Here is a 24771-nt window from a genome sequence, read left to right on the forward strand (position 1 = left end):
CCTCCAGCAGATGATAGCATGCCCCACCAGAGCCGATAACATACTCGACTTACTTCTTACAAGTCACCCGGACGACATTTCCGCCATTACCACGATACCTGGCGTCAGCGATCATTGTCTCCTGCACGTTGTTATTCGTCTTCCACTGAGTAAGAAATCATCTACCCAAAAACTAATCTCTGACTACCGGAGAGGTAACTATGAGGCCATAAATAGTGGACTAGTCATTTTGGCAAAACTTTCAGACCACTTTTTCGTCACGCTCAGTGAACTCCAACTGGGAGCTATTTAGAAACGCAATGTTAAAGCTAAAAGATAAGTACATACCGACTATTGTCGTAAAATCAGACTATAACAACCCCTGGTTCACTAAACGTGTAAAATCTCTTCTTAAACGTAAAAAACATCTCTACAGGAAAGCAAATCAAAGTAATAGCACTGCAGCGTGGGAAAGGTATCGCGCATGCGTAAAACTGTATATTCAGGAGGTTAGTCAAGCTAAAGATAAATTTAACAATCATGATCTACTCTCCATTCTCCAATCAAATCTAAATAAATTTTGGCACATGCTCTCCACTAAAGACAGATCTAACACCATCGAACTCGTTGACCTCGATGGTGAACCTATCCATAATGATGAATGCGCAACCGCCCTAAATAACTACTTTTCTTCTGTATTTACTGCTCCCATTCACGTACCTGACCTGCCCACACTTACTGCTTCAGCGCAAACTATGCCAGACCTAGACATATGCGCGGAGGGCATATTTAACCTAATCAATAGCCTTAAACCATCATCTTCCGCTGGCTGTGATGGTATTAGTAGTAAACTTCTGAAGAACACCTCTCATGTATCAGCACAAATACTCTGCGTACTATTCAAACAATCGCTAGAAACAGGGACCGTTCCAGGTGACTGGAAGAAAGCTAATATCTTGCCCATTTTTAAATCAGGTGACCGCTCGAACCTTACCAATTACCGCCCAATCTCCCTTACAAGCATCTCCTCAAAATTACTTGAACACATTATAGCCTCAAACCTAATGAAATTTCTTGAAAGCAATAATTTTTTTCTGCCCATTTCAGCATGGCTTCCGTAAACACTTATAGTGTGATTCCCAACTCGCTGAATTCACCCACGACATTCTGCTTATCATGGACAGGAACCTGCAGATCGACGCCGTTTTCTTAGATTACTCAAAAGCTTTCGACAAGGTGCCTCACAAGCTCCTACAGCAAAAACTATCTGGACTTGGAATCTGTAATAACTTACTCAGATGGATTGAACAATTCCTATCCGGGCGCACACGATACACTTCCACAAACAATCACTGTTCACCTCGTACCGATGTGACTTCGGGCGTCCCTCAGGGCACCTGTCTGTCCCCTTTATTATTTCCAATCTATGTAAACGACTTGCCTACAAGCATACATTGTAAACTACGACTTTTCACAGATGACTGCGTAGTTTACAACACTGTTAACTCCTCTGACGATGTTCTTTGCCTGCAGCAAGACCTCGATGCCATCTCGTCATGGTGCGAAAAATGGCACATGCCTCTCAACTTATCGAAATGTAAATCTATGTCTTTTACCCGGAAACGCAGTCCTTTTCAGTCCACTTATCGCATTAGCTCTGTCAACATCAGCGCCACTTCATCTTACAAGTATCTGGGTCTTTTTTTTTGACGTCATCACCATCTTGGATAACACATATCGAAACAATACGTCGCAAAGCTGCGCGCTCACTTGGGTATCTACAAAGAAATCTAAAGAAGGCATCCCCAGAGGTAAAGAAGTTGGCGTACTTGACATTTGTATGTCCACAACTCGAATTTGCTTCTGCTGTCTGGCATCCATCTCAAGATTACCTAGCCGCATCATTGGAATCCGTTCAAAACCCGCTTCATCACTTCACATTATTCACGGTACACTAGTGTCACTTCTTTGAAGCAAACAATAGGTCTGCCAACACTGAAGTCTCGCCGCATCATATCACGTCTTTGCTTGCTGCACTCTTTTTTTTTACAATCCACGCTCAAGGCACCACCTTTTTAAACCACCATTACGAACTTCCTCTCGCATAAGTCACACCTCTGCCATAGCACGTTTACCCAGCCGCTCATCTGCCATGACCACTTCCTTCTTTCCTGATGCAATCGTTTATTGGAACGCACTCCCTGACAACTTCGTTACCTGTACTGACCGCAAAAAATTTCGTGAGTACCTAACAAATCACTTTGAATAACTTTCTGTTCCCAGTGTACATAGTTCATGAACCCATCATAAACCAATCAGAATAGTCTACCCTTGTCAACCCTTCCACCTAGTCTTTTTCTTTTGTTGCTTTTATTGCGAATGTATTGCCGTGTTACTTCTTTCAATTCGAATTTTTTCTTTTTTTCTTTGTTTTGCAAGAGACAACTCTTACACGTGTTTGTATTGCACCCCCTTGTGTAATGCCTTTGGGCTTTCAAGGTGATAATAAATGAAATGAAATGAAATAATACTATAAAAGGCCTATTTAGTATTTTTGTCTTATCCAAAAACACATTCTTAGGGCCTAGCAACACTGACAAATACGCAGCAAGTGCGCGGCGGCGGCGTCCGCCTGTTTATCGCTGAATGTAAAAGATGCCAGCAAACCATCGGCGGCGTCCCGACACATCTATTTGTGCCGGGCGATATTCGCTGCAAAAGTTCGCTCTGTACATCCTGGGCTTTAGAGAACAAAAGAATGTAAAAAAAAGATGAAAAATGTATTTTTAAGACAATATTTTTATAATACAGAGTGACTGTTGCATGCGCTCTCCCAGTTCAATGTGTTATCGAACAATATTTGGGCTATAATCGCAATTTACATCACCACCTGAGCTATATTTTGGCTGAATGAAGCAAAACAAACAAACAAACAAACAAACAAACACATTTCTATCATGCTACACTGCTCATAATCCATTTATACTATCATACCCAGCCTGGTTGCATTTGAAAGAGCCACCTTTCTTCAATTCCCACCCCATGTCCCCCATCTACCCGTTAGTTGTGCAGAAAATCCACTTCAAAAAAAAATTACAACATGTGAACCCATTTGCTGACTGAGTATGTACATGTGACTAAAAAACATTCTGCGATTGGCGGAGGCGGCTGGCGTCATTTACTTCAGTCCAAAATTAGAAGTGTGTGAGTCCATTTTATTCATTGTGCAAGTGGCTAGCATGCAGTGATGATGGATTCCAATCAAACGTTGGAACTTGGCACAAGTTCCGCCAAAAAGGAGATGAGTAAATATTTATTTAAGATGGCTCTTCGTTCGTGCCATCAACCACAATGGTGCCCACCGACAGTTTCAAGCGCTGCGGAATGCAGAAGTAGGCTGTATTTGTTATAAAGTGTTACTAGTATGTACTATTGAAGCAAACTGGAGCCAAAGCAGCGGGACCAGTAAATGTTCTTATTAATAGCCTTTAAATAGCATCCAAGGAAACAATGCAGGCACCTTGTAATTAGGTGATGTGACGCAAATCCCAGAACATGGCTTCCGAGATTTTCTGCACACCTCGGGCATTGCCCAGCCTTGGAGGCCATTGCCCAGACCACGCACTGTTTCTCAACTTTCCAGGTTTGTGCGTCATTATCAGCAAGCCGTAATGGCAGCATCTTTTTTGAGCTGTGGTATTAAGAACATCTATTTCTGCCATTTTCTTGTGATTCATCCACTTCTACTTCAAGTTCAAAATTTTGCAGGGAGGCTGCTCTATACCTGTACAACCTGAATCATTAGTGCTTTCATGCGATTCAAAATTTCATTGCAGTTGACCTTAAAAGGGAATCGCAGCACCCCTTTTCCAAAACGAACAACCTCCGTGTGACGTTTGAAGGGAAAATTATTTCGTGCTGCCGCATAACAAAGGAAAGTCAGGCAGAAAAAGATAGGACGTGCCGTGTCTGCAAAGAGCAAATGCAAAGGAAAACTAAAACTGCAAGGCAAACAAAACTTGCCTTCCTCGCGCTCAAAGAGCAACAGCAGGTCCCCAAGGGTCTCGGGCCAGTCAACAGCAGCATACATGCCTCGGAACAGAACCTTCCGGTAGTGCTTGTCATCACCAAAAGTCCTGCACTTGGAAGGTGGCAATGTCGCATGCACAGGCTCACTGACATGCTTTACACTATTACGGAGCTCAAATAGAGTGAAGAATATTATTAGAGAGTAATTGAAAAGAAACTTTTAAAAGAAACATTTAAAAGAAATTACACTTCTCTAATACACAATGGGCCAATTTTACCGTAAGCAAATCTTATCAGGTAAGGAAAGAGTTGAAGGAGCCTTGAAACAGCTTTTGAACATGGTAAGAGTACATTGTCTATCTGTAGAAGAGGCTCCAGTGAACATGTGAGCCAAATATTATTGCACTGCATGTGGCAGGGAATTTACAATCTCGTGCCAGAAACAGTGACAAATTGCTTGATCTCGCTTCCACAATCTTGTCATGCAGCGTCATCGCAAGCAGCGACACCCACCAGTAGCTATTGGCTGACTTTGTGATCATGAGAACATTCTAAGTAATATTATTATTCTTAATTTTGAGTTAAATAAATGAGAAATATATACTATACCTGTGATACTAAAAATAAAGAAAAATTATTTCATCTTTGCACTGCCGGTCTGCCCACAACAGCTGCACATAGTTGTGTCTGTCGAGTGTGGCCTCCTTGACGTGTAGTCTACGTGGCCACCACAGGGCGCTGAGGTGAACCCTGTTACTGTTGAGAGACTAAACTTTTGGGTAGGGCTTTGCCCCCTTGGCTTATCCCATGTAGCTTTTAGCGTGCTAGCAGAGACGAAAGGAGAGAGAAAGCCACTCACTGTTGCGATAACTACATCTAACTACAGTGAGATACATTTTTTTTTTCAGCAGGTGATTCGTAAGGCAACACTCTTTAAAAGGTCCCGGAAATGTTTTTTCATACGCCTAAACACAGACGGTATCGCTGAAGGAATGCTTTCTCACAAGAATTTTGTGCCAGTGCTCCATAATACAGGTATAAGTGGTTAAACATTTCCTCCCCTCAAGCCGTGGCGTTACCCCTCAACTTTTACACTGTGTGGCCATCGCTATGTCCCACCTCCTTCATGCACTGACGAAAGCGTTGTTTATTTCCGGTTTGTTTCAACTGAGTGCATTCCCGCGTCTCTGTTCAAAGCAGCTTTCATCGTTAAGCGTGGGCTACATGGAGTGAAATTTCAAGACAAACTTTGCGCAGAGGATTGAGACGCGGTGGCACTAGGCGCGATGTTCACTGGCTTGCTCTACATGAAGCGAAAAGAGGTGGATACCGCTGTGGGCGTTCGCCGCATTGCTGCGAGCACATGTACAATGTACAAACTACAATGTAGCTGTTTCCAGAATTATTTCAGTTTGATAGTTGCCTCGAAACATTTAAATATCTAATAATACATATAAATACCATATTTTTGTGCGTATAACCCGCACCAAAAAAATAAAAGTGATAATAACAATAAAGTTGGTGCGTGCAAATTTCACCTGTAGGTGTACGACACCTTGAGGCAACGTTCCCTGCCATTTAGATATATTATCTCCTAGGGAACCCCCCCCTCTCCCCACCACTACATGTTCTCCCCTCCTTCACGGTCTATTCTCCTCCTCTTTACGGGTCGCCATTTCGCATATAGCGAACAGTGTACACTGCACCAATGAACTCGTACGTCACCCGTGCCTGCAGAGCATGCTTGGTCTACGCGAAGTGCTTCATGATACAGCTGAGAGAAATCACCGCTGGGATTTTCGGCTCAGTAACATTCTCTCCATTGCTGGTGCCCATGCGAGGGCTGCTCTGTCCACGCTGTCATCCTCTGTCGTGCGACTGCTACTACGCCTGCGAAGTTACCTGATTCACATCAGATGTCATGCGACTGAATTGTCTGCAATCACATCCGTCGTGTGAATCCAGCTTTCTCAGTATTGCCACCGGAGGGGGGAGGGGGAACAGAGCTGCTGGACAAGTTGTGCATCTGTGAACGGACTGCTTTTGCTAAGCTTTGAGCATTATTGTATGCAGTTAGTTCCGCGAGTTATACGCACATACCTTTTTTTTTTTTTCGTTCCTGGCTGTTGTAATTGGGGGTGCAGGCTATATGAGGAATAATACAGTATGTTCACAATTTCTCCTGAGAGTTCTTAATAGCCGTTAGCGCAAAAAAAAAAAAGATTATGGAGTTTTACGTGCCAAAACCACTTTCTGGTTATGAGGCACGCCGTAGTGGAGGACTTTGACCACCTTAGGTTCTTTAAGGTGCACCTAAATTAAGTAAACGGGTGTTTTTACATTTCGCCACCATCGAAATGCGGCCGCCAAGGCCAGGATTCAATCCCGCGACCTTGTGCTCAGAAGCCTACCACCATAGCCACTGAGCAACCACAGTGGGTGCAAAAAAAAAAAAAAAAACTGCTGCCACTAACTCTTTATGTGATGAGATGGGCAATTTATAACGTTTCCTCTATCCTAGAATTAAATATTCAGCAGAGATGCTTAAAGTGCTCACAAGTGGGAATGCAAAAGCATTCGTTGTAGACACTAATGACATGGCAACACATCCTCCCCTATGGCTGTGGTGTCACATGCCCAATGACGCACGCACTAAGCACACCTTTAGTCGGTCAGAACCATGGAGCCGCCGTGGCATTGGGAAGCGTGCTTGTCTCGCACCCCTGACGCCTGGGATAAATCTTCACCCAGACCGAAATTTAGAATTTTTTTTTTTAAAGCCATCATTTACTTTGTTTACGGGAACCTCCCTGAGAAAGTTGATGCCAATGTGAGCATTTTTTGACATGTTTTACTCTTTGCGTCGTCGGTCAGTTTTGGTACCATCTTTCGGTCACGCCGACAATGACGAATTTTCGCGTAACGGGGCATGTAATCCTTTTGCATTAAGGAAGAAAAAATATTACAAACAATGTACATAGATATCGAACCCACACTTTCTGCATAGGAGGCGTAGATGTTATCACTACAACAAAGTCCAACTCAAGACGATGGCTTTCTGGCGGACGTTTTCACATGTGAGGCACACTAAATTGCCTTCGCAATGCTTTTTGGTGAATATCTGCTCGCTAGCGAACTTTTCTGCTACCACTCTGGACAAATTACGCACAAAACTTGGCTCTCTGACACATGCAAGGCCTGCAGTTATCGCTAAAAGAACCTTTCTTTTCAAAACTGCGGGGGACTGCTGCATTAACCAAGACGGTTGGTGTCGACATTGACTTGCTCACACCTCCCACAGCATGCAGTCGCTGCAGTTCACTACCTGCACACACCTACAGTGCAAGATGAGCACAGTACAGAGCTGGTAACATTCCTGTTCCTTCCATCGAAGAACATATCACTGCTTCAATTTTCATGTGAGAACCATTTCACATCCCATTGGCTGCCGCTGCAAGAACTGTAGCAGACAATCTGTACTCTCGGGCGGTAGTAGGGCATTGGTTCAAAGGAATGTCTGCATTTATTGACTTTGTATACTTACAGTATTAATCCGAATCTAGGCCAATAGTTTTTTCCAAATAATCATACACAAAACTCTAGGGTCAGCTTTGATTCGAGGATCTTAAAAAATGCGCCTGCTTGTAACTGAAAATGATAAATATGGTCCATAGGTAGTACCACCTAGAAAAGTCAGGATCGCAGCCGCTACTAGCCGGGCCATTAGCCAAAAGTACACGAGTGATGTCGTCACTTTAACATGTGTCATATCGGAGCTAGTTCTATGGTATCGGCGTGCGGCGTGGCATTATCGTAATGGCACACTATAGTGCCGCTTTCAAACAAGAAGTTGTGCTAGCCATAGAGGCATAGTAAGCCAGGCGAGACTTCAGTATCGATGAGAAAAACGTCCGTCGTTGGAAGGGGCAACGGGAGACGCTGTTGCGTGTGCCGCAACGAGGAGATGACAGCGATAAGGAAGATAAGCGCACAATAACAGGAAGGAGCTCTTCACCGAGATCGCGCCAAGTTTTGATGCATGCGATGCCGCACTGTCTGCGCATGCATGGGCACGCGCATACGAGCTTGGGTGCGTCCGCAAGCGTACGTGTGGTGACGACGCACCTAGAGTGAGCTTGGCATGTTCTTATTAAATTAATGCTGTTATCATTTTGTGAACGCTGTCCTCACTTCTTTTCTTCGGCCTACATTCGAGGTACATTTTAAAAATTTTTTCTGGCTTCAAACATTCGGGGATTGGCTTAGAATCGGGGCCGGCCTAGATTCGAGTAAATACAGTATTTTCTAAGCATACACAAATGAATATGCACAGGTATGATATTAAATATAAGCTTAATGCAGCGACATGTTTCAAGCATTCCCGATCAGGTAACATTGGTAGCCACTTGGATCGCTCGCCTGAGTGTCGTCAGTTGCCTATGCTACATGGCGTGCATGAGAAGGGGCGGCTGAAAACTCAAGGGAGCTGCGCAGCTGCGATCGGTGGTGATGCACATTTTGAAAACCTTTTAATAAATTGCACGCTTTAGGCAGAGCTCTTAAATCTGTCTCTTAATTATCAGAAGGACATACCCTACCGACTCGGTACATTAGTACTCAATCGTCAAAATCATTTCAGGGTCCCTTTAATAGTGAGGCTATTCTATGATTAAAGAAAGTGTTTCAGGGCCCCTTTAAGAGAAATGTAAGTCAAACTGCCATGATAACTTACACTTCTGTAACACATAGTAGGCCAATTTTACCGTAAGCAGACTCTTAACAAGGCAGAAAGGATGCAAAAATGAACTGAATGGTGGCGACACCATCTTCACAGTTCTGTACCAGCTCCCATAGTGTGAATTTTGATGGTGTTTGAAGCATACAGCATGTAAAATGGTCTCAGCCACAGCAAATCACACAGCCGTGCAGCAAGAACGACACAAGTGAGGGATGCCTCCATGACAAAGGGCTTTAATAACGCCTTCTATCTCCCTGAATACCTCGGTTTGGGGAGGGGGGAAAATGGCTTGGCAACATTCTCAGGTGATGAGAGAAAACGGTGTGGACGAGAGTTCAGAACAGAGTTCTACAGCGACAAGTGCCCGTGACTCACCGATTATGGCACATTTCTAAATGCTTTTACTCGCAATATAACATTAAGACCATCTTTTTCTAATTCAATGACAATAAAATATGTAAAATTAGTGCAGATTAGTCAGCGCTCAAATTAAATGCATGTGTGCCTCTAATTTCTTAAATAAAGGACAGTACCTTAGAACTGCCACTGTAGGAGCAACATTTCAAGTTACTGTGGCTTAGTGGCACTTAATGAGATAGGTAAGACAAAACAAAATGAAAGAGAAAAGGGCACCTCTCGAAATTTGCATAATCGAGCCATGTCTGGGCATCGGTGGCACGCCCCTGGTTGGTGATGTCATTCCACAACTCACGGGCTCTGGGTAGGTTATGGCACACCTTGGCCTGAATGTGCAGAAAGTAAAGACAAAGAAAGCACAATATTTTAGACCTTTTACTGCATGCAGTTTGAAAAAAATGCATCACCATAAACATTTGAAAGATGAGGAAGATGACACTTTTGCTTCAGAAGGTAAACATCCTTTTTAAATATATGAAGACACAGGATCTAGATACAACAGAAATTCACAGGTGTCCTGCTTTATCGGCATTTCATATAAACACACCGCACTCTCATTAGTTCAAAACACTAAGAATAAATGAGTTGCTTGATGAAATAACAGTTCAAACTAGAGTATCACTTTGATTCAGAGGCTGATGTTCCTAATAGGCTGACACATAATACTGATGTAACTGCAAATATTACCACTGGATGCTAGTATCATGAACATCATCTACAATATGAAAAATTGCGGGGCCGAGATGAAATTACAATGTTGGCTAGCCAAGATTCATAGCAGTGGTGGACATCAGGCACTGTGTGACAATTCTGAATGAAATAATTAATTATGTGTTAGTCACTAATGGACTTCTAATGAGTGGGTGCAAAGCGCATGTTACAACTGCGGCACCAAAGCCAGTCTGTGCTAGCTCCTCAGTAGGAGTACTGAGGCCACTGCCACTTTCAAGACAAGTTCCCATACTTAAAGCAAAACACATTGGCACCCGCTTGCTAGTTTCACAAAAAGCTTCCCTAAAGGAATACCAAGACAATGTTATGTCAAACACCAATGCATATCACGCCAAGTTTGGAAGCCTGAAACTGGAGCTAGCGTGCTAGCATTCTTACTAGTAAGTGGACATGCCTTGAGTAGCTGGCAGCTTCAACTGCTCAACTGCAGTGTATGTGCTATAGTAATTTACACTATTAAACAAATTAGCTTAACTTAGTTCAGCAATAGATTATTGGTGACTATCTCACAATACTGATGTTTGCCACCACTATAAGTTCGCACAATCATGACTAGCTGTTTTTTAGAGATGCTCTATATTTATGACAAAAACAGCTGGTACCTAAACCTACCTCAACTTTTGACCAATACTTCAGCACAGGGCCACATACATCATCCTCTGTTGATGAATCTATGAAAAAATAAAAGGGAGGGAGGAAAGGCCAGACAAGCGATGTAACAGCTGCGCTTTGCACACACACTAACATACCAGAATAAATTCTCGACTGCTGCATTAAAGAAGGCATTCAGCACATAAGTAGGAGGAAATATACTCAACTTAGATGTTTGTCTCCTTCATAATATCAACTTAAACAAAATAACAGGATTGCTCATAGTATGGTAATCGCTTGTTGTATGGAGACTGTCAAACATATACCAAGAGCTTTACCTTTTCTTCATTTCTTTGAGTTTGTAACAGATTCTTAGAGATGAAACATTCAATAATAGCGCTACATTTACACAAAGTTTAGAAAATTAAAAGAAGAAATTAACCCCTTCAGGCCCTGTGTACAATTGTGCATGCCAAGGAAACAAATGAAATCAGAATCAACAAAAATAATGACATTTTAAACGCGTTAAATACATCCTAAGCTATTTATGACCTTACCTGCGCTCTAAAATTTATTAATACAGTTGATCTTAGACATATCAAACTCGGATATATCAAATTATTGTCAATATCGAACTGTTGTGAAATCCCCTTGAAAATTCCATCCAAACATACCCCAATGTACTATGCATACACTGAACCCTCGTTCACTGCCACATTCAATATATCGGATGCTGCACCTCTGCAAGTGTGCTTCTCCTAAAGGAGATGCGATCACTTCTAGTGTCAGTGAAGATATTCAATGCCAACAAATTTGGAACGGCACTGTCTTGGCAGATGCTGTAAACAAGAGACTGAACCTGAAGTGCAGTACGTGCCACAGAGGTAGAATGAGCAGGGTGCTCTCAGTCCTGCTCGTTGTACATATGGATGGCTCATGCATGCATGGAGGGCTCCTGCAAGCTGCAGTCATTCATTATCAGCAAGAGCAGATCGTACCTCTGCTTCAAGAGTGCAAAAGGCCTCTCGGTCCAATAAGCGTTCCGCAAGAAAGCGTGGATGACACTCGATCTTTTCACTGAATGTGCTGTGGGGCATCGTTTGGGGAACTGGAGATTCCGCGCTGTCAGGCCTTTCTTTTTATAGACAAGGGCTTTCAGTAGACAGCTTTGGTTAGCGTACACTATACCATTGCGTATGCTATAATATAGCTGGTCGTTACTGCGCACATGCAGAACGTTGAATGACCCATAGTGAATAGCGTATGCACGCTATTCCTCAGATTTAGCCTTAGCGTCTTAGCGTGGTTTGCAGAAAACATGCCGCCGTTCCCTGCTGTCCACTTCGAATTGAATTTGGCATTGATTTTGTAAAACTCACTTCGTTCGTAGCAAATGACTGTGCAAATGGCTTTCACTTAGCCTCGGGCCGCTTCGACGACAAAGTATTGTGGATAACCTTGCACAGTTTTCAAGATCGCTTCTCGTTTCGAACGAGTCGAAGCCTAATGAAAGAAACATTCTATATGTCCGCGCCACCTATCGCTCCAGTCGGAATATAGCCGCGACGACGGCATATGGCCTCCGAGATCTGAACATCTCGCAGGGCAACTAAAACTGTAAAAAACGTGCACTGTTTAGCGCACCCTATACTATAGCACATAGCGTATGCTATAAGCTGTGTACACTAAACTAAACTGTCTTGTTAATGGCATTTTATGATATCACAAGCAGCTAAAACAAATCTGCCCCCAAACTACATTTGGACGAATCTTTACATTTCACTCTGAATTTAAGAACACGAGCTTACCCAACATCCACATTTTGCATAAAGACTATTGCATCAGCGGTGTGCAAGACTCACTGCTGAGCAATTTGCAGGTCCGCATGTTTGGAAATGGGCTTGGATGTTCTACAAGCTAAGAGGCACTTTCGAAACTAACTACGTGCGTGCAATGTCAGCAGTCACCAATGCAGGGACCATAGGGGAGGGCCGACAATGAAGGGATGTACCGACCATGAGGCGTCAGAGATTTGGGCGGCATGTAAGAAGAAATGCAGGGACTTTTTAGGGTGGTCAAGAAGTGAGGACCACTGGTTCTGACAGGAAGCCGGTTCCAAAACCCAATATAACAGTCCGCCTGGCTCGTTGGCCACATATGATGATCAGCCATTTAAATGGCGCATTGTTGGTATTGCAACGGACATGCGACCAGGCACGTTCACTCACAGTTTGCCGTACAAGTGCACTGATGGCAGCACAGCGCATATTTATACAGGCTAGTTTACTTATGCAGCCAGTCCATTTCTACATTCTCTAGAATAAAAATACACAAAAAGCATTTTGAAGCACGCAAGGCATCCATGGACTTGCGTCTGGGCAGCGCAGGCTCTTGAGGTTAGCACTGCGATCAGTATGTCAAAGACCATTCTGTAGTGCAAGCGTCTTGAAATGTTTGCAGGCCAAAAGAAATCACGATTTGAGCGTTCCACACTGCCTTGAAGAAGCAAATTGGCAAGTTCCCGCTTTTCACGATCTTGGGAAACTGTCATAGATGTGCGGAGATGTCAAATAAACTTCAGATCGGCGCACTTTATATTTCGGATTAACGATGCTAAGCGGTTCACTGCAGAGGTACAAGTCTGCATGTTCGCTGCAACGCTAGTGTATGTTGCCATGCATGTGGGTTCTCTGCTATCGCTGTTTCTGACAGTAACTGTTTCCAGTAGGTAAATTGCGGAAGACTATTGCTGTTCTCTAAACACAATTCACATGAAATAGTACATGCGATTCTTGCATCGAAAGTATTTTTTTTAACATTTCAGGCATGAAGTTCGTATTTGTGGACGCAACAAAACTCAATAAAAAATTCAGCATTGCCAATCTGTTCTGCTACTAGTCGCCATACTGAAAATTAATGAAATGCGTTCAACCTGAAATTGAGAGAGGATTAATTCCTACCTCAAGGACTTAAGCCCGCAGGTCTCTGCATGTCAAACAAGCGTACAGAATAGGCCGACCCTCAAAGGAGAAAAATGGTAGTAAAGTGCACATCCTCAGAAAAATGTGGAATAAAAATTTTAAAAAAAAGTGTGGTGGAGAAATTTTATCTAACTTGGCAGCCGTACTCACACTGTGCAAGGTGTTCAACTGCCTTCTGGAAAGCTGATCGCAGGTCCTCCAAGTAAGGAGTCAGCAGTTCATCTGCAGGGAGAGAAATTTCAACAGCCGGCTCAGCGGAAAGGTGTTGGCTGTAGTCCTCTATTTCTTTCATTGTCATGCATAGCCTTCCAATGTTTGCAAAGCCGGACTCCTAGTCATCTGTGTAGTACAAAGTGGTGTTTCTCACTGCATCTGGGTTTTCCCAGGTGAACATAGTCGACTTCAATTAATTCAACCCTGACAGGACTGACGAAATTCATTAAACTATCCGGCGGGTCGAGTTAAATAAGATGCAGAAAATACACCAAAACATACCACTGATTGATTGGGCAATATTTGCCCTATTCAAACACAACCCCGAATCAAATGCGCGCCAACTTTCTGTGTGTCCAAAACAGTAAACTAACGTAGGAATGACATTAAAGCTCTTAAGCAAAATAGAAATCTAACATGTGCCCGACTTCTGAGCAAGAAAAATTGTTCCACGAAGGCAGCCTGTTTCTTAATGTCAAATTCGCCACACAGTTTCTTAAAAAAAAAAACTCCGCCGCAATGCATCCCTGTTATGTGGTAAAGCATATGACCATTGCGAAGGCGGTTTTGGTTCTGTGTCTGACTGCCCCGTGGAGGCAATTTTCGGTCCAATTTTCTTAAACAAAAGAAAGGCAGGCGATAGAATCAGATAAATACTATCATCAGATATTGTGAGCTACAATTATTGTTTGAAAATCTTCCTAGAGCGGGCCGGCGGGATGACGTGAGATGACCTCTGTTCAATACATTCACTGTCCCCCTAAGCTTTGTTTGGACAAACACTGCCACTAAAGGGGTGTCTATCGGGGTCACTACAGGGGGCAGGCGCATGCATTCTGACTGGTTAACTTCGAATTATTCGACGAAGGCCAATTTTAGGATCAAAATAACTAAAGTTTAGGGCCATAGAAATGCATGGGCTCCGGTGGGGACCTTTGGTCAAGATTGCATTAACCGAAAAATCAAATTAACCAGAGTCGAAATCACGAAAGCCTACTGTATTATGTTTCTCAGTATGATTGAGGTCGCACATGTATACAGTGCAACATCAATTTCTAATTTTCTACTTTGGCCACATAGGAAGTGCCTGTGACGGTGCTTCAGCGTAATAGACCGAAAGGCACCAACTATGTGGGTAACCCGGCCCAATGCGACAATGATCGTGACAGCTACGAGTTCACGTCAAGCACATTTCCTTTGTTGTATACATCCCAGAATTAACACTTCAAATCTCTCTCTATGGTCCTCCTGTTCATATGGCACTACGTCAAGCACTTCCCTTCGTGTCATATTACACGCTCTTATCAACATGCCCGTACGTGACTTCTTGCACTTTATTGAGTCACGTACGGGCATGTTGATAAGAGCATGTAATTTGCTACGAAGGCAAGTGCCTGACATAGTGCCATATGAACAGGAGGACCAGAGGGAGAGCTTTGAGGTGTACAGGCGGCTTCAGATGGGCACCTGCCCATGCCCGGCCTTCCTGCACAAAATATTTCCGGACGCACACCCTCACAACGCGTGTCGCTACTGTAAGGATACAGCTAGCCCTGCTCACATGCTCTAGGGTTGCCCCCTTGCGCCGAGGGCCAGGACCACCAAGGAAGAGTGGGACCGAGCTCTAAGCAGCTCGGACCTTGAAGCATAGCTCTGGGCTGTCCATCGGGCCCGCGACGCAGTGGAGGGGCATGGCCTCTCTGTCCCGACGTGGGAGCGGCCTGCTGCGCACTAATTGCGCGCACCGACGGATCTCAAGAAAGTTATTCATCCATCCATCCATCCATCAACATGCCCAGGCTAGTTGCTGCTTTGCTTTTGCTTCACTCACACTTGACAGACATTGGAGTTTCAGACACCACGAAATGTCTGCAATGAACCTGCTCGTTTTTTCCAACAGGTCAAAAGTCAGTAAGTTTTCTGCAAATGCATAAGTGTGAGGTTGCCAATATTTACCAGCACACCAAATGGCATCAATTGTGCCACCTCAGTGAGTATTTCTGCCACTGCAAGTTATTCATCACAATCCACAGGCCGAGTGGCAATTCGCGTTACTTTTGGCAAGCAACACTGGTGCTGCAGAGGGCTCCCAACATTTGGAACGAACAGTAGCAGCAGTACGTACCACCTTGCGTCGAGTGTGCATCAACACGACGCCGTAGGTAATCAAGAAAAGCAAGCCACAACCGCTGGTAGTCTTGGCCTTGGCTAAATCCAGCTTGTAGCGCTTGCTCCATGGCCTCTATGGGGAAAAAAGGAAAGAAAGCTGAGAACAAGTAATTCAAGAGACATATGAAAGTGCTAAATGCTGTTGCAAGGCACATGTCAGCTACTTATAACAAAGTATTAAGGCAAAACTTTTTTTGCCTTTGCAGATACTGCTTTTCCAATTTGCAATCTCACTTGCCATTGTTGTTTTTCTTAAGTACAGTGGAACCTGCAAGCCTCACTGGACACTTCCTTATGTGTCAGTATCAGGTGAAAGTTCGGAATAAAAGAAGTACCAGACCCACATGGTGCATGGAAGAGGCGTCATAAACAACTGGTGTGCCTAACGTGCTGAAGGATTCTTGGTACAGAGCTACTACATGACTATTAGTTCAGGAAATGTGAAAGAATGCGACGTGCCCCATATCTTAACAAAAAAATTCTCAGGTTTTATGTGCGAAAGCCACGATTTGATTACGATGCCCGCCATAGTGAGGGTCTTTCTATTAATTCTGACCACCTGGGGTACCTTAACCTACACCCAATGCACGGTAGACGGGTGTTTTTGCATTTCATCCCCATCGAAATGCGGCCATCATGGCCAAAATTCGATCCCGCGCCCTCAGGCTTACTAGCGCAATGCCATAGCAACAAGGCCACTATGCTAGGTTCCCGTATCTTCCAAAAGACTTGCATACTGTGTGCCACATCAGCAGATTGGAAACTGAACGGTTTGACAGAATTACCTGTCTTGTTGAAATAATTCATTGAGAACGTAGGAGTGTTTCCAACTAATTGCTATTTGGTTAGAGACACTGGTACATTCTCAGCATGACCAGATGCATGAAAAGCTTGGCAGACACATAAAAGGCACAGTGGCAGAAGCGCGACCTTTGACTTTGTTGTGTTCAGCGTGCGAGCGCTCAAGTGCCTTGAGGTAGGAGGCCCAGAGGCTGGCAGACCACGGACAGTTGCGCACAGACCGCTCGTGGCAGGGTAGGGACACAGACTCCACCTTCAGCTGGTTGTCCTGCACCAGAAGATAGAGTTCATCCACTACACCCCGCAAACGGGCAGTTGAAGCACTTTTAAAGAAAAGTGAGCTTTCATCATATTACTATTTTCATCCCCTGAATACAATAATCCCCGCAAGTCACCTTTATTTACAAAAAACAAGCAGCAGTGTCTGCGGGAGATGCCACAGGTCAGTTAACAGGTTCTGATGAAGAACACAAGTGTGATGTCGTTTCCGGCATCAGCACGGTGCTTCGAATAGAGTGCTCATGTGACCTCTGTATTGACGTCATCCTCGTTTCAGGCCTTTTACCACTATGCTCGATGTGCAAGGCGGACAGAGCTTCGATGAAAACTTAAACGATGATTGTGGCGCAGCTACGCACATAATAGAGAAAATAACATCAGGAGCTTAATTATACTGTAGCAGCCTTCTAAACCATCGTAGATCTTGCAATTCTAGAACCTCTTAAGTCTCCCAAGATCCTTTCCATCACAGCATGATGAGCCACTTCTAGCCAAAACAAGTGTTATTCACATTTAAAGTTCAATATATTCAATTTTGTTTACTTCTCAATATTCTCAATAAAACAAAGTATTTAACTTTTATAATTTTTTGTCCATAGAATGCCATGTATTTTGAACCTCAATACAATCGAAATTCGACCCTGGCGGCACCAACAAAATTGATCGAATTATCCAGTGGGCTAAATTAAACAAGATGCAGAAAAAGAACATCAAAACACATCGCTGATTCATTTGACAGTAATTTCCCAGTTCAAATGTGCCCCAGAATCAAATGCGCACCCATTTTCTATGTGTTCAAGGTAAAAAAATTGACATAGAAATGACATTAAAACTCCTAAACCAAAGTAGAAATTTAACGTGCACCCAATTATTTAGCAAGAAAAATGGGCAAGGGTCTAGCATGTGTTGCACTACGATGGCCGGTTTTCTAAAGTCAGCTTTGTCGTTATATGCAGTAAAGCATACAAACGCTGCAAAAGTGGTTTTGGTATCGCGTCTGATTTCACTGCGCAGGCAATTCTCGACACAACTTTCCCGACAAGAAGACAAAGAACAAAAAAGATACATAAAATGAAGAAAAAGCTTGTGTTAGAATCAAGTAAATACCATAATCAGACTCTGACAGCTGCGGTTATTGCTTGAAAATCTTCATAGGGCAGGCTGAAAATGCGCCCTGTCCCATTCTCTTCTCTTGTGTGTGTCCATTTCTTTGGCGTCTTTATATTTTATAATGAACAGCTACCAACTAGCTAAACAGGAAGTGCTTTTATGAAAAGAGCCATTTTTAATGGGAGATGAGTTTTCAATGCGGTCCCCATTTCCTAAGCTCCGCCGAGACAGACAATGGCACTAAAGGCGTCGCTAGTGGGGTTTCCACAGGGAACAGGCGCATGCGTGCTCACTGGTGAAGTTCGAATTATCTGGCAAAGGCTAATGATGGGATCGAAATAACAAAAGTTTGGGCCTATAGAAATACATGCACGCCAGCTGGGACCTTCAGATGGGATCAAATTGGCCGAAAAATCGAATTAACCAGAGTCGGATTAATGGAAGTCTACTGTATAACAAAGTGTACTTATTCGAGATTTCAATATAGAAAAGTTCCCTGCTGCTGCAAAGGAATATTGAGGCAATAAACGGGAACTGCCAAGGGTGCATATGGTCAAACGATTGAACTGCATGCCACTCTAAATCATGGTCCGCATGGCATAGAGTGGCTGCGGAAGTGGCGCAATGTCTTCACCAGTAGTGGCAAATTCAGCTGGTCACGGTCTCTGAAATCATGCAGCACACGCTGCCCGACTTCGAAGGTCATAAGTGGCGAGTGCAGAGTTGGTGCAGCTATCACGCATTCGTATTGACGCATTCTACGCAGCACACGTATTCCGAGCGTGGATTGCCATAGCGCCCGATGTGATGTTTTTGTTATGGTCATATCCCTGCCTCATATGGCAATAACAGTGACAAACATGAGCAGTGTTGCTTGTAATAAACGTCAGGCCCTCTTGCCACCATGTTCCGCATAAGTGGCATGGCTGTCAGGGCGGTTGGGCACATAGCGGCCATGCGCCCTATCTTAGTCTAGTAATCTGAGTCGGGTGCAAGGGCTGGCGAGCTGGTATAGCTGGTGGCTTCATGTGTGCTAGTGCTTGGGGCTGCATAATCTCCAGTGTCAGAGTAGCATAGAAGCAAGAGGCAAACTAAGCATTTACTCCCCTCTGCTTATACTCTTCATCGTGCTAGCATTGAGTCAGTGAGTGTTTGTGGTCATTGAGCGAGATTTCTTCGTGTTTGCTTCTGCACGTGTGACAGCATACTTAGTAATTTAATCAGTAAGCGAATGTTTACTGCAATTTACACGGCCAATAAAACTACGAACCTTATTTCGTGTAGTTATCTAATACCCTGGTATCTCCATCAATGCTTCGATTTCCAGGCGAAACTACTACTTCTTTACTCATAGCTAACACCAACACTAGAAATAAAGCATAACGGCTACCGAAACTTCCGTCGTCGTACTGAACCTTGCTCAATTTTTTAACTTGACATGCATGTGCAATGTCGCAAAATTACAACAAACATGGCAGCTGCGAACAACATGTTCTCGCCCATCACATCAGTTTCTCAGTTTCGTGTGATTTTAATGCTGAATTGGTCGGGCTGGGTGGAGAGCGGTCTGCTGATAACGTCCTTCCACTGCGGGCAACACTATCAACTGTGGCAGCAGAGTGAACACGAAAGCTTCATATTGATTAGTACTGCCAATTTGAAGCTATCGTCAACACGCCATGAAATTATACCTTTGATCACCAACTTTTAAATTCAACAAAATGATTTTTTTTTTGTCAATGAAATGCATTCTTTCTTTCGATTGCCTGATAATTCAGAAATTCTTTACAGCCCCTTCTGTGAAGAAAAATCTGTCGGCGACTGTACCTGTTTTCACAAAAAGGAAGCATTTCAATATAGCAAAAATGTTTATATAACAAATTAAAGTGCCAATTTTACCGACTTCATTGCATCAAAGTTTTATTGTATTAGCTGGGATGAATCTGGAAGTGTGATTTTAATGCTTTGCTATTCAATTCAGTCCTAGAACCAAATACCCTCTCTGTGACATTATAATTTCAAGTTATTTTGTGACTGCGATATTTGTGACATCATTCATGCTGATCACACCCACAAAATCCAGTAGTATGTCGCAGAGCATTAGACTTTCTTGCATACAGTCAAGCAGCATATTGACACATGTGCTTATTTATCCTTTTCTCAAGGACTGCATTTCACCGGCTAACGACTTAAAGTTATCGCCCAGTGTAAGAAACACCTGCATGATTGGAATTTACGTGAATGTGATCGTTGACCCTATCTGCTTTGTATGTTCTCTCCAAACCTTGTGTAATCAGATTCTATGCATGACACGAATTGTGGAGTGGTACTTTCTGGAAGGCACAGGGGCACCAGAAATTACACTGGAACCTTCGACGAGTCTAGTACAGTGCAGTCCACTTATAATGATATAAAGAAGAACGAAAAATCAAATCGTTATAATCGATCATCACTATATCTGGACTGCCATAAGAGGAAGCTGCCGAACATACTTTTATAAGTACGAAACCAAATTTGCCACCTGCGCCAAGAATAGACGTTGTATAAAGTAGCCTATGAAACAAAACAAAAAAACATTTATACCTCTGCACAGCGCATCAACCGTTAGGCACGCTTAGAGAGTCAGAAAGCCGCACCTGCTTTCGCTGGAGTTTCAGGTTCACAAGTGTGATGTCCAGCTGCTGCGCCAACACAAGCAGCAATAATAAAGTGTGCATAATGAGCGACTCAATCGACAACAGTGCACTTCGCGTGAACACTGGCGTCGGTGTCAAAGACGAGTCATTGTCAATCTCATCGCCCCGTCGCACAATGCCACCGTCTGTCGCGACAAGAATCGCCCCATCAGAGATCTCTTCGTATAACAAAGCAGCACTATCTGCGCTCAAAAGACTCCTTCATCGAACCACCACCTGTTTCATCATCAGTAGTGACATGGTTCCAGAGTTCGGTAATGTCAGCGGCTTCCACCACGTTGGCTCCTGGGGTTTTGCCCAGGCACAGAGCCCGCCTTTTTCGTTGATTGGCATGGCCCCTGGTTGCAGCCGTCATTATCGTGGCGCTCCTTTGTGAGCTCACACTTTAAGCCTTGCAATACAGTCATCAATAGATAAATTGGACACTGATAATCTGGACATGCTCAATAATTCGGTCAGCTTTGCAGCACTGCCAACGGCCCTATAGACTTAATGCGTAAAGACGCCGATATTTCGGACAGCCGCCAGCTCTATATTCAATTATTCGGACTCCATGGCTGTAGCGTACGCTGACTCCGCTGCCCTTATCTCTTCTGGCAACCTCGACAAGACATCAAGTATGGCCTCAGAGATTGCACATTAGACAGTAATCCCTGAGGCGTTGCCTTGGTTGCAGCACACCTCAGAGATTTAACTGCAAATAATGACCTTTGAGGCTTTGCCTGAATTACAGGTCGCATCAACATCACGATCATCACACCCTATTCCAGCCTCGTATGAAACTCTACAATTCTAGCAACCCCGTGCATGGCCTGCTCTCGCCATTCTGTTTGTTGAGTTCCAGACAACGCCCTGCTGGCTCCGAGAAGTCTTTCTAGTGAACTTATTGAAGGGCCACGTTAAATGGCACTAACGGTGCCTCAATGCCCGAATTACTCCACAATTGAGAAGCCTGAACCTGCCGCCTACCACAACATACACAAATGCGGTGCGTCGACCGTTGCCCGAGTGCTGATCCTGCACCCTGCCCTACCAACATCTCTCGGAGAATGCAGCTGCGACCCGTTCGTCGACCATGCTGGTTGTGACAGCCAAGCTAGGAGTGGACAACAGCATCAACAAGGGGCTCTGTGATTCGTCCACTGCTGCATCCTCGGCGACTGTCCCGTCATCTGGGCTGACGCAACTTTCCAGGTGAATCCGTGTTTACATGATCGCTGTGACATTATGACAATGGAATACTTAGTGTAGCCCTGTGACTATTATCGCGTTCCGCCCATTCATTCACGCATGTTATGACTGCACTTTTGTTCGAGTTTTTCTGCGGTGTAATCATAACTTATTCCCTTTCTTGATTGTAATATTGTCATGTAGTAGTGACGGTGAAGAAAGCAAAACTGTGAATGGCGAAACTAACTTTTTATTAGGCGAACTTGTGCCCACAAAAGCAAGTTACACTCAAAGCACAGCAATAGCGGTGAACATGGTCGGCGGTCACCGAAATCTGATCAGCGGATCAAGCGCGTCAGCTTTTATACATCAGTCATCGAAGGTTAACAGTAATCGCTAGTGACCGTGTGTCTGCCAGAAAGTTCTATGCTATTCGCGTCGCACATTCATGAAATCAGATTACAAGGTTCAGTGACAACAGACAGCAGATAAAGTCGACTCCCGATAATTCAAAGCCGCTTAATTGGAATTTTCGGTTAACTAGAAGTGAAGTGCTGGTCCCGTCAGTTTTGCATGTAATCCTATAGAAGAAATCGCTCGATAATTCGAAGTCCTCATCCAGTAATATTGTTTAATTGGAAGTTAATTTTCAGCCAGGATCCTCGAGGTGACCGTCATTTTTTGGTAGAATGTGCAATTTTTCAAGTGTTGCAACAGTTCCGTGCTCTGCGTTGGTGTCATTGCCACCGCAGCCGCCCGCAACGCCATCCTTCATGGAGCGGCGCGATTATTCATTGCTACGGCTGCCGTGGCCTCCGCGATCAACTCTGGCGGGAGGCGAAGCGGCTCCCGCCGGAGGCTGCGCGTGGCCTCCGCGATGAGCTCCGGCCACGCGGGTGCCATAGGTGCACGCAGCGCTGCATACTGGCAGTGGCGAGATTGTGCGAGATTAGTCTTGCAGCGTGCGCAGCGTATGCCGAGGCGGTTGAGCGCCTTTGTGTGGGTAGCTCGTAGGCTAGGTTGTTCCACGGGTGATTCGGAATTGACTGTACCTAGACCCGCAGTTTATAGCCATGGCAAACCGTGGCTCTCATCGCACGCTCGACCTGACAACGAAAGTTGAGGTTTGGAGGAAGTTGAGAAGGGAGGTGCCGCCAAACAAGACATAGCGCGGAAGTACGGGATCAAGCCGAACACGCTCTCAAACTACATCAAGAACAAGCGCACAATAATGGATGCATTTGAGAACGACAAGTTCAAGACTTCTCGGAAGTGAATGCGCACCGGCGCTTACCCAGAGTTGGAGAAGGCTCTGCTGGTTTGGATTAGGGAGGCCAGGAGCAACAAACTTCCTCTCAGCGGAAACATTGTTGCGATGAAAGCCCGAACGTTTGCAGCAATGTTGGGGATCGATGACTTCGTTTCGTCAGATGGATGGCTGACGCGCTTTAAAGATCGCCATGACCTGGTTTTCAAGAGCGTGTGTGGTGAAAAGGCGTCTGTTAACCAGGAAACATGCGCCACGTGGAAGGACGAAAAGCTGCGTGAATATCTCGCCGAATACAGACCGGAAGACATCTTCAATGCAGATGAGACTGCACTCTTCTATCGGCTTCTACCAGAGAAGACTCTGACATTCAAGGACGACGACTGTGCTGGGGGCAAACGCAGCAAGGAAAGAGTGTCGGTGCTGATCGCGACAAACATGACTGGCACGGAACAATGTTGGTTACTTGTGATCGGGAAAGCCGCGAAGCCGAGATGTTTTAAAGGTGTGAAGACACTGCCTGTGGACTATGAAGCGAACAAAAAAGCGTGGATGATGGCCGAAATCTTCAAGAGCTGGATAAGCAAATTGGACTGCAAGTTTGCTGCTTCGAACAGCAAGGTGTTGTTCCTTGTCGATCACTGCAGTGCTCACGTGAATGTGCTAGCCTTGCGTGCAATACGCCTAGCATTTTTGCCTGCAAACACAACGGCTGTTTTGTAGTCAATGGACCAAGGCATCATCAAGAATGTTAAAGTCCTGTACAGGCGGCACCTCCTCGAGCGAATGATTTTGTGTATGGATAGCTCCACAAAGTACGAGGTGAGCCTGCTTGGTGCCATCCACATGTTGGCGCGAGCATAAGATCGTGTGAAGCAAGAAACAATCGCAAACTTCTTCAGGGCTTGCGGTTTTGTGGCAGCTTCTTCGGAGGATGCCTCTGATATTTCAGCGGAGGAAGCGTCAACAAGCGAGCTTGACGGCACTGATTTTGGTGATGCTCTCGGGGACGTCAATTTTGAAGATTACGTCGCCGTAGACAAGGCGGTCGAAACGTGCGGTGCGCTGACGGACAGCGAAATTGTAGAGATTATTCGGCCCCAGGAAGTGATCGAGGAAAGCGACGATGACGTTGAAGGCGAGCTGCAACCTAAGGCTGCCGATGTAGCTGCGGGCCTTGCTCTCGCGGAGCGCTTCGTTGCCGTTGAAGGTAACGCGGAAGAAGCGTTCCGCCACATCTACAGCCTGCAGAACTTGCTTTCAGCAGCGCGATTCGGCAAGAAGAAGCAAAGCAAGATGACCGACTACTTTTCTTAGAGAAAATACTCGATTTCGCCACAAATAAAGTGCTGTTTTTGTGTTTTGTGCTTAATTGGAAGTTCGTTTAGTTCGAAGTTTTTTGCGGTCCCCGCGAACTTCGTATTAACGGGAGTCGACTGTAGAATGATCGATAACTATCGAGGAACTTCCAGTACATGCAGGCACGTCCTGTATTGTGCGATAACATTTGTTAGGCCGTGAAACGTGGTCAACCGATAAAAAAAGACACGTGTCAATATCAACAGTTCACATTCTTTGTACAATTTTCATTTATTAAGC

The 24771-nt window shown here is 44.5% G+C and overlaps 1 protein-coding gene across 1 annotated transcript in view; it reads right to left on the reverse strand.

Annotated features, from left to right (window-relative positions):
• The window catches only part of LOC135896073 (squamous cell carcinoma antigen recognized by T-cells 3-like), a 94334-nt gene that overhangs the window by 55775 nt on the left and 13788 nt on the right, over nucleotides 1–24771 (reverse strand). Inside the window, exons 8-13 of the mRNA XM_065424405.1 lie at nucleotides 16780–16918; nucleotides 15806–15922; nucleotides 13618–13689; nucleotides 10508–10566; nucleotides 9380–9489; nucleotides 4003–4115 (exon numbers count right to left, since the gene is read on the reverse strand). Of these exons, the coding sequence (XP_065280477.1) occupies nucleotides 4003–4115; nucleotides 9380–9489; nucleotides 10508–10566; nucleotides 13618–13689; nucleotides 15806–15922; nucleotides 16780–16918 (610 nt within the window). The remainder of the gene's footprint in view (nucleotides 1–4002; nucleotides 4116–9379; nucleotides 9490–10507; nucleotides 10567–13617; nucleotides 13690–15805; nucleotides 15923–16779; nucleotides 16919–24771) is intronic.

The sequence above is a fragment of the Dermacentor albipictus genome, chromosome 2 (genome assembly GCF_038994185.2).
Source record: "Dermacentor albipictus isolate Rhodes 1998 colony chromosome 2, USDA_Dalb.pri_finalv2, whole genome shotgun sequence".
Classification (NCBI taxonomy): domain Eukaryota; kingdom Metazoa; phylum Arthropoda; class Arachnida; order Ixodida; family Ixodidae; genus Dermacentor; species Dermacentor albipictus.